Source organism: Boleophthalmus pectinirostris, unplaced genomic scaffold (assembly GCF_026225935.1).
Source record: "Boleophthalmus pectinirostris isolate CB_2022bp ecotype Guang Dong unplaced genomic scaffold, ASM2622593v1 HiC_scaffold_16, whole genome shotgun sequence".
Taxonomy (NCBI): domain Eukaryota; kingdom Metazoa; phylum Chordata; class Actinopteri; order Gobiiformes; family Gobiidae; genus Boleophthalmus; species Boleophthalmus pectinirostris.
The window spans coordinates 6,672,884-6,683,812 of record NW_026571095.1 but is presented as its reverse complement, the minus strand read 5'-3'; the positions used below and the strand labels follow the sequence as shown (position 1 = coordinate 6,683,812).

General features: G+C 38.8%; 2 protein-coding genes across 2 annotated transcripts in view; one reads left to right on the top strand and one right to left on the bottom strand.

Annotated features, from left to right (window-relative positions):
* The first annotated feature begins 3,255 nt into the window (after positions 1-3,255).
* LOC110158387 (ubiquitin-60S ribosomal protein L40-like) lies at positions 3,256-5,144 on the top strand. Its single transcript, XM_020922850.1, has 5 exons — positions 3,256-3,279; positions 3,329-3,333; positions 3,808-3,902; positions 4,383-4,485; positions 5,051-5,144. The coding sequence occupies exons 1-5, from the start codon at positions 3,256-3,258 to the stop codon at positions 5,142-5,144; spliced, it is 321 nt and encodes a 106-aa protein (XP_020778509.1).
* Positions 5,145-7,976: 2,832 nt separating this feature from the next.
* LOC110174786 (homer protein homolog 3) overlaps positions 7,977-10,929 on the bottom strand; it is a 29,999-nt gene continuing 27,046 nt past the window's right edge. The window contains exon 8 of the mRNA XM_055151889.1: positions 7,977-8,725. Coding sequence (XP_055007864.1) covers positions 8,540-8,725 — 186 coding nt within the window. The 3' untranslated portion in view covers positions 7,977-8,539. The remainder of the gene's footprint in view (positions 8,726-10,929) is intronic.

Here is a 10,929-nt window from a genome sequence, read left to right as displayed (position 1 = left end):
CTCCTACAGCGCACCGCAGAACAACAGCAGCTCCAACGCAGCCACCAGCTCATTTAGGCACTATTTAACTATAACACTATAACACTATTTAACTATAACACTATAACACTATAACTATAAACACTAACACTATAACACTATAACTATAACTATAACACTATTTAACTATAACACTATAACACTATTTAACTATAACACCATTTAACTATAACACTATTTAACTATAACACTATTTAACTATTACACTATAACACTATTTAACTATAACACTATTTAACTATAACACTATAACACTTTTTACCCGTGAGGCTCCATCTTCAGATTTGCCCCAAATTAATGAAAATAAACCTCTTACCTTCTCCAGAGACTGAAGCAGAGTGTTTCCTCTATCCACTGTCCCATTGGTTCTGTCTCCAAAAGTGTATTGTCCAATATGAAGAGATGAAACTGGTCCAAATCCTGGTCCAGTCAGGTCCGTGACAAGAGGTCCAAGAGCCGAGTGCACGAGCTGATTGTAAAATTGTCTTAATCTCACTTCCCATTTAAATCTGACAGTTACACCAGTCCATATTAACACTAGGACACCAGGTGGACTTATGTCCTCTGTGCGCTACGCCCAGTGAACAACAGAGCCCACACAGTCCGGACAGAGCAGCGAACAACAGCCCGGGCCCCGGCAGTAAGTGGGTCCTGGCTGCGACAGGCTCCGGCGGCGCGTGGGTCCTGGTCCCAGCGGCGGGTCTGTCCTCGCGCTTTACTTTGTGGAGGTTTAAGCTAACAGCTAGCCGCTATTAGCCAGTGTGTGAATCAGAATAAAAGCCGTAGTATCTCACCACAGCTCATTCCAGTTTAATGCTTCTTTTCATGTTCTTACTCCCTAAAACTATTTCTCAGATGCACTTGTATGAACTCGCCATAACTGTACAACACACAGTTCTGTTGTTGTCATCATTAGCGCCTGTCACCCTTGTACACTGCGCATCTTTGGCGCAAAAAGAGTTTGCGGTTTGACAGTACAATAACGACTCTTTGAGAATATTACTGAAAGTGCCAAGGTTTTGTAGCGCCAGTGAAATAATTATAAATTGTGATGTGAGACCCTGTGCTGTCACAATCAGGCGTTGTATTTATTCATTTATGTGTAGAGCAATGAATCTGAGTCATCAAATCATTTGCCCTCTAGTGTGTCTGAGAGGAGCTCTGTCAGATTCACCTCTGAGCTATGGAGACACTGGCGCTCTTGTCTGTACATTATAACATGCACTGTATTTATCTTTTTATTCTTACTATTGTCTTTTTAATACTATGAACCAGATATAATGTGTTCTTAATAATGATTGAATTGAATTGAATAGCAGTAACATGTGTCAGTGCAGAGTCGGGGCTGAGTGACAGAGCAGCTGAACCACAACAGGACAAGATGTGTGTTCATGTTTATTCAGAACAATCAGTTGATTTCATGTCGCTCCCTGCGCCCCAAACATGGATTTTACCGCTAATGTAAAGTCATGGGCAGAAGCAACGTCATGACGTCACATTTTCTCAAAACTCACCGCACTCAAATTCCAAACACAAATAAAGTGATATGAGCACATTTAGCGTGATAAAAATATGCCTATGCAGATACACGTTACATTTTAAACAAAATATTAAACATATAGCCTAATACAAAATAATGACTTTATAATTTTTTTTCTTCTTTTTCTTTTATCTAGGTCAAGTTAGGGAGTGCGGCGCTCTTGCGCCCTCTATTGACCAGCCGCCACTGAATTAAGAACTGAATATAAAATTGTGTTTTTAAAATTCTATAAACTTCACTTTACTGTGTCGTTTGATGAAGGTGGACATGTTCAAATCAAATCTGTCTTTCACTGATAACGACTCTAATGCTGATTTATTCTTTAGTTACAAAAACATTACACACTGTGTGGCCATATTGGTTTGTCAGAGCTCAGGAGCTCAGCAGGACCTGGTCTGGTCAAGACTTGGATGGGAGACCTGGGAAAATCAGGAGCCACAGTGGGGGGCACCAGTCACAAAAACTGTCGTTGTGTCTTTAGGCAAGACACTTTGCCCACATTGCCTAGTATAAAGTGGTGTGTGTGTGAGTGATGGTATATTTGTATCTATTATGTAAAATCGACTTTTAGAGCTTTTAACCATGATATTTAGCCTCCTTCTCATTTATTTGTGCCTGTTTGAGTAATCTTTACTGTCTTGTATTCCAGATGTCATTACTCCAGTCTGCCTGTTTTCACCCAGTCCTCATCTCTCATCTGTGATGCACTTAGGGCTCAGCAGTGTCTCAGAGACATTTTGGTATAAATGAAAAATCTTCCAGGATCATATGGAGTTATCCTTAAACAGAGAGGCAGGAATCAGCTCGAAGTGTCTTGTTTTAGATTAATATTGCAATTTAAAAGTCCAAGTTATAACATAATGATCCTCAGATGTCATAGTTTAGAATTATAAAGCACACACAAGAACAATATGTCTTCTTTAAAATGTTTTGGGCAATATTTTGAACATTGAACACTGATCTTTCCATCTCCAGTCTGCTGTCATACAATCAAGTATGTCAAACTTAGAAAGTACCTCATTAATACTGGCCATATTTTTATAGTGCATAGTGCATTTGTGTGTGTATATATATATATACATTTGTATACATTTGTGTGTGTGTATATATATATATATATATATATATATATATATATATATATATATATATATATGTTAGGGCCGCGTTAACTTTGCGTTAACTAATAAGTCATTATATATATATATATATATATATATATATATATATATATATATATTTACTATAAAGGCACTCAAAACGCATCAGTCTGTGTCCAGGAGATGGCGCCATTGCACAAGGGAAAATGATGTTCACGTTCCCTTGTCCAATGGCGCCATCTCCTGATCCTAATTCACAGGTGTGTGTGGTGCATTAGTCCTGAACTTACCCAGTTGCAAAGCCTCATTTATTATGAAAAAAAAAAAAGTACTGAGTTGTAAAGCTCTGAAAAAAATGCAGATTTTTGTTGAACAGTGAGTGTGGTTGTGGAGTATGAAAAATCAGATAGACAGAAGCTTCATCACTCGCACACTCACTTTTCATACTAGGCAATGTGGATGAAGTGTCTTGCCTAAGGACACAATGACTGGTGCCCCCCTGTGGCTCCTGATTTTCCCAGTGGTCTCCCATCCAAGTACTAACCAGACCCAGCCCTCCTGAGCCTCTGAGATGTGATGGGATCAGACTTTGATAAACCGGTATGACCACATTCCACACTCCACTCTACACTCTCCATTCTCCATTCAGATGAGGTTTGGACCTTTTTTTAAAAAATATTTTATTCTTGCTTATTAGTTAAAGCCACAGTATGTTACATTTTTAGGCATCAAATTGACCCCAAAAAAGTGTTTTTTTCATTTGGTTGTGTATATAAAAGCATGTGTCCTTACTCTACCTAGAGGAGAGTCTCTTCCTGCTTGTTTCTATGGAAATGTTGTTCCTTTGGCTCTAATCTTTCACAGACTGGCTATGGAGAATGTTCTGTTGTATGGTTTTAACTTTGTTTTTGTGGAATCATGTAGGTGATGTGTCCCCTCCAGAAAGTGATACTTAAAGTGTTACTTTAAGGTAGTATTCATCAAATTCAAATCTTTCAATGATATAACTTGAGCACTGAAAAGACAGTAGTGTTTAATTCTATATTCACACATGTTGTGATATTTTAAATTTGAATATTTTGGTGCAATAAATAAATGCAGAAATGCAGCTGATCTGTTTTTTTCCAGACACAGAGAGCAGCTCTTTGTGAAAACACTGACACTAGAGGTGGAGCCCAGTGACACCAGCAATAATGTCAAAGCTAAAATCCAGGACAAAAAAAGTAAAAAACCACACAACATCATGATCATGAGAGTACAACAGTGGTGCAGTGGGTTAAGCGGTCACCCAACCACAGGAGGGTAACCAGTTGGTGCCAAACAGAGACAATGTCTGGCAGATTGCAACAGAATTGGAAGGGCAACTTGCATAAAAAAAAAACCTTACTGAATGAACAGAGGAATTTAAGATTTTGTGTTAAAACAAAACTCATAAAAATCTAACCTGAGAAACAAAGCCCCAAACAGAGAATGCATCAGCTATTTATAGCTGAGAAAAGAATTTGTTTTGAAGGCATCATCCCTCTGAATCAACACCACCTGATCTTTGGAAACAACTGGAGGATGGATGCATCAGATTACAGATTAGAACAACTGGAAAGGTGTGTCATCATCTACTGTTCCTCTGTAGATACTGGACATGTTTGGTGTTAATGTTATTTAAATGATCCATGGGTGTAAACTGTTTCCTGTCCCATCTCCAGAGGCCACACTGCACCTGGTCCTTCAGCTCAGAGGAGGCATCACCGAGTCTTCTCTGAGGCAGCTGGATCAGAAAAACAACTGTGAGAAAATGTTCTGCTGCAAGTTTGCGCCAAACACTGTATCCACCAAATGATCCACCTCTCACACCACCACAGGGTTCTCACTATTCAGTCTAAGACATTTCTCATCTCTTTGGGAGCACATGGACTGTGTGGCCTCTTTCTTTTTGAAGTTTACAGGAGTGGGTTTCCTCTCAAATACCAATAGTCTACCCCGCATAGTCACTTTCGCCTTTGTATTGAAAATCAAACGTCTAAAAACAAGACTATGAACACTTAAACTCATCACAGGCTTCTGACATTTTTTTGCACATTTTCACAAACAAAATGTGTTTTCACTAAAAGCTGAGTAGTTCAACTCATACTCCAGCGTTGCTATGTTGTGGTTTGTTTGGGTGCTCGGCCTTTGGCTTTTGTACGAGCCTCAATACTGCACTATGATTGGTCCACTAAACAGCTGGGGGCCCTATCACAGATGGACTGAGAGTTCACAAAACCTTAACACATTTTGGCAGTGTTTGTTAATATTGCAGTTTAGTCATGTTTATACATGTGGACAAGGCATTACAAGTTCTGGCCTGTTTCTGAGTGTGGCTGTTTTCTTCCAGGTGTGATCCTCAAATCCATCCTCAAACTGTGAACTGCAGCAAGAACAAATGTGAACACACCAACAACATTCAGCCAACAACGAAGCTCAAATAAAGACTGACCTACTCACTCAGCCATAGAGGCTGGGCCAATGGAATTTAACTTCCTCCTTGTTTGAATTGTCATTTTTAGAATTGTTACATGTTTAAGAAAAAGTCGCAAAAGCAGCAAAGTAATTTATTAGCTAAAATTACAGTACAGAAGATCTACAGTTTGTGAGCCACTGAAAGTAGCGTGGATATGACACAAGGCATGTCATGTTGTTTGCACTGAATACAACTGAACCAAGTATTTTATTACAGACAGTTTAAAGCCACAGTATGACACTTTTTTAGCCAAAGAAAGGACTAAAATAACACTAAAATAAAAGTGTATTTTTTTCTATACTGTTGGGCTTATTGCCTTCAAAAACTCTCAAAAAAGAAAAGCAGGAGAGCTTACTCTGAGCAGGCTTGCTTCTTCACAATCCTGACTCTTAATTGGCCTCGAATGGGGCCTCGTCCTGCTTGTTTTCATGGAAATGTCGTTCTTTTGGCTATAATATTTCCACAGTATGGCATAAAATCTATCTCCATGGAGAATGGTTTGAAGCATGGTTTTAACTTTCTACAGTAATGGAGTCAGCCAGGTGACATGCCAACTCCTGAAAGCAACAAACTGTAAGTAAACCAAACCTGAAAATGTCCAAAAGTTAAGTGTAAGCTAATAAAACAACTTAACTGCACTAGTCTCTGTGCTGTACCAGTTTTGAAATGACAGAAGTCTTAACATACCATAACCATTTGGTCTTTGGTGTCTCAATTCACATTAAAAAGCTCAGGTTAGTGATCCATGCCTTAATATTAAATACAAACTATGTTCTAGTAGTGAGTTTGTAGCTGCTAAATTAGAAGTGCAAACATAAGGCTTTATAAATTATTACAAAAACCTTTGACAATTATGTGTTATTAATACCACGCCCCCTTCTGCTCCAGTATAAACTCAGTGGTTTTTAGGCTGACATGTTTGGAAAGTAGAGTCTTCTTTAACATATAAAGACTGTGGAGCTCAACAGTCCCGCTCTGGTTCTGAAAGTACATTTCCATTCATTTTTCTCATAGACCATTCAAAAGAAATACTCTGAGAGCTTCCAGATGAAATAGTTTGAGGGAATGAATAATTTTATAACAAAGCAAAACACTGAAGAGGAGTGAGAGTGAGGCCTTTCCTGTTCACCTGGCGCCCCCTGGAGGCTGCTGAGATGCTGCAGGACACAGAGGAGGGACACTTTTTGCCCTTCCTCTCCTCATACTGTTTTGACACACATCTGCTCACCCTCCCTGACCAGTCCTCCTGTTAAACTGCACTCAGACCTTTGACCGAAACACAATGACATCTGAAAATGTATGGGAAATTTGACTGTTTGAGCTCCATAGACTCATTGGTTATTAGAACAGGCCCACGTGTTTGTTTTTGTATGCTAAAGGCTGCAGTTGATAACTCCTGGACAACATGCAGACATGGACAATTAATTCGGACCTTAAATTTTGGTGCAAGTTGCTAATCTGTATTTCATTTCTAAAAAATTGGGATTCATGAGCAGAAGGTGGGTTTTAACTGTGGACTGGACAAAACTGCAAGGCCTCCTACTCTCCATTATACTGACACTGTTTTATACAAAGATGATATTAAAGCACCAGGAAATGATTGGCAGTTCTTCCTCCATTGAAGTCCCCATGGAAACAAGTACACTTCAGTACAACGAGAACCAGTGTCTCAATTGATACTTGGCAGCTCATGTCATCAACATTCCCTGGGGTTGTGATGCTAACTGAGGGCTCTGCTCTGTCTGAGGCTTTGGTAGACTTTCATTTAAGATTAATTTTAACGTAATCTGACTATAAAGAGATGATTTAGGCTATGTTCAGACTGCAGCCTGAAATTACCCAAATCCATTTTTTTGCCCCTATGCTCCTGTAGCTGATCTTTTAATGATATGTGCTCCTAAAACCCAAACATATCTGATCTTTTGACATGCGACTTCAGTCTGAACGGCCAGGTCACGTTCATCACATCACAAATGTGCACAAATGTTCTTTTTGTCGTCCAAAAAATGTGTATGAATGCGTGCACGAAGCAGCGAAGCACCAGTCTTGGCTGTGACTCCGCACCCACACGTTCTTTTCTTCAGATGTTGCTGATACACAAAACGCCACGGCCCAAAACCTCGTCCTTCTCCTTCTCAATCTCCTCCTTAAAACAAATAAGCTGGACATGTTCTGGCTCCGGTATAACAGCAGCTTTACAATCTCCAGGTGCTCAGTGCTGGCGTGTTTAGGCGACTTCCGTAAACACAGAGCACGCTCGCTGTGTGTGACGTCGTCGTGTCGTCCAGTGTGCATGTGGGACACTTTTGGGGCGTTTAATGTTCACACTGGAGATCACACACAAGTCACATTTAACTGGAAATGCGAATGACCTTGTAAAAAAATCTGATTTCACAAAAAAAGCCACATTGAGCATTAACCCTGCAGTCTGAACGTAGCCTTAGTTGGAACTACAACAAGTGAGCTGATTTGTTCTGTTAAAGAAGTTCCTCTCAAATAATACTACAGTCACAAGCTAACCAGCATTAGCCAACCATTTTTCAGTTAGTCACACTCATGTTTTTTGGAACATGAAAACTCAGGCTCCTGAAAATATCCTTTTAAAATCTATTTTGTATTTTTTCTTGAGTTTTCAGACAATCTTAAAACTTTTGGCAGTTTTTTGCTAATGGTGCACCGTTTTAACTACTGAGCATTGTGCCACAGACATCCTGCAGAACACCCCCTGCACGATGTCACTGCAAAGTATCAATAAGCATGGTTCAGCACTTCCCTTGAACTTTAATTATTGCATTGAATGTTGATAAAGCGACATAAGATTTAATGCACAACAGTTATTTAAAATACTCCAACTTTCCTTTAGCCTTGAGTGAGAGGTGAGGGAGGAAACAGTGACCAGCTCAGTCCCTCTGGCCTTTGACCTCCTGTAGTACTCTGCATGTATATTAGTGTAGTAGTAGTAGTGGTGGTATTGTTAAACTCAAGTCGATTTCAATACTAAGAAATAGACTCAATACTCAATACTGATTCCGATACCACTATGATAATTAAAACCTCTTTAGACAATAGAATATGATTTTGAACATTAAATAATAGATCTTTCTTTTATATTACCATGTGGCCTAGTCATCTAGGTAGGTTCATAGTGTCCATGTGTGTATACTAGTCTATGTGCTCTTATACTTGTTCTGATGCAGCTCCAGATCATTCTAAAGCTATTCAGGAAATGTTCATTTGTGTCCTGTGAATGGGACTTTTTTAGTATCGATACCTGCTCACATAAGTATCTAGTTTCGATACTAGTTTTAAAGTTGATTAGTATCTGATTTTCGATACTTTAGAAAATCCTAGTCCGCACTACTCCTATTTACTGATGAGTTTGTAGAGGCTCTGGCGCAGGTCATTCAGGTCAAAGATCTTGATGTCCAGGATCTCGATGGCTCTCTGCAGCTCAGTGTCCATGCGGTCGCGCTCGTCCAGGGAATTACTCAGGCTCTGCTCAGAGTTCTGAACACGACGCTCCAGCTCCGCATTACGCATCTCCATCTCCTACAGGACAAAGGCAAAAAGTAAAGATTAATTTACTGTATTTTTCTCCTTTTTTGTTTTTTCGTCAGTTTGATCTCCTAAAAGTTGTTTCTGGGACTAAACTGTGTCTAAAACAGAACTAAACCAGGTCTAAAACAGAACTAAACCAGGTCTAAAACAGAACTAAACCAGGTCTAAAACAGAACAAAACCAGGTCTACAACAGGACTAAACCAGGTCTAAAACAGAACTAAAACTGGTCTAAAACAGAACTAAACCAGGTCTAAAACAGAACTAAACCAGGTCTAAAACAGAACAAAACCAGGTCTACAACAGGACTAAACCAGGTCTAAAAACAAAACTAAACCAGGTCTAAAACAGGACTAAAACTGGTCTAAAACAGAATTAAACCAGATCTAAAACAGGACTAAACCAGGTCTAAAAAAGAACTAAACCAGGTCTAAAACAGAACTAAAACTGGTCTAAAACAGAACAAAACCAGGTCTACAACAGAACTAAAACTGGTCTAAAACAAAACTAAACCAGGTCTAAAACAGGTCTAAAACAGAACTAAAACTGGTCTAAAACAGAACTAAACCAGGTCTAAAACAGACCTAAACCAGGTCTAAAACAGAACAAAACCAGGTCTACAACAGGACTAAACCAGGTCTAAAACAGAACTAAAACTGGTCTAAAATAAAACTAAACCATGTCTAAAACAGGACTAAACCAGGTCTAAAACAGAACTAAAACTGGTCTAAAACTGAACTAAAACTCGTCTAAAACAGAACAAAACCAGGTCTAAAACAGAACTAAAACAGGTCTAAAACTGAACTAAACCAGGTCTAAAACTGAACTAAAACTCGTCTAAAACAGAACAAAACCAGGTCTAAAACAGAACTAAAACAGGTCTAAAACAGAACTAAACCAGGTCTAAAACTGAACTAAACCAGGTCTAAAACAGAACTAAAACAGGTCTAAAACTGAACTAAACCAGGTCTAAAACAGGACTAAACCAGGTCTAAAACAGAACTAAAACTGGTCTAAAACAGGACTAAACCAGGTTTAAAACAGAACTAAAACTGGTCTAAAACAGAACTAAAACTGGTCTAAAACAGGACTAAACCAGGTCTAAAACAGAACTAAAACTGGTCTAAAACAGGACTAAACCAGGTCTAAAACAGAACTAAAACTGGTCTAAAACAGAACTAAACCAGGTCTAAAACAGAACTAAACCAGGTCTAAACAGGACTAAACCAGGTCTAAAACAGAACTAAAACTGGTCTAAAACAGGACTAAACCAGGTCCAAAACAGGACTAAACCAGGTCTAAAACAGGACTAAAACTGGTCTAAAACAGAATTAAACCAGGTCTAAAACAGAACTAAACCAGGTCTAAAACAGGACTAAACCAGGTCTAAAACTGAACTAAACCAGGTCGAAAACAGGACTAAACCAGGTCTAAAACAAAACTAAACCAGGTCTAAAACAGGACTAAACCAGGTCTAAAACAGGACTAAGCCAGGTCTAAAACAGGACTAAACCAGGTCTAAAACAGAACTAAAACTGGTCTAAAACAAAACTAAACCAGGTCTAAAACAGGACTAAACCAGGTCTAAAACAGAACTAAAACTGGTCTAAAACAGGACTAAACCAGGTCTAAAACAGGACTAAACCAGGTCTAAAAAAGAACTAAACCAGGTCTAAAACAGAACTAAAACTGGTCTAAAACAGAACAAAACCAGATCTAAAACAGGACTAAACCAGGTCTAAAAAAGAACTAAACCAGGTCTAAAACAGGACTAAAACTGGTCTAAAACAGAACTAAACCAGGTCCAAAACAGGACTAAACCAGGTCTAAAACTGAACTAAACCAGGTCAAAAACAGGACTAAACCAGGTCTAAAACAAAACTAAACCAGGTCTAAAACAGGACTAAGCCAGGTCTAAAACAGGACTAAACCAGGTCTAAAACAGGACTAAAACAGGTCTAAAACAGGGTCTAAAACTAAACCAGGTCAAAAACAGGACTCTAAAACTAAACCACTAAAACAGAACTAAAACTCTAAACAGGTCTAAAACAACAAAACTCTAAAACCAGGTCTAAAACAGGACTAAACCAGGTCTAAAACAGAAAAAACTGGTCTAAAACAGAACTAAACCAGGTCTAAAACAGAACTAAAAACAGAACAGGAAAACTAAAACCTAAAACAGGTCTAAAACAGGAC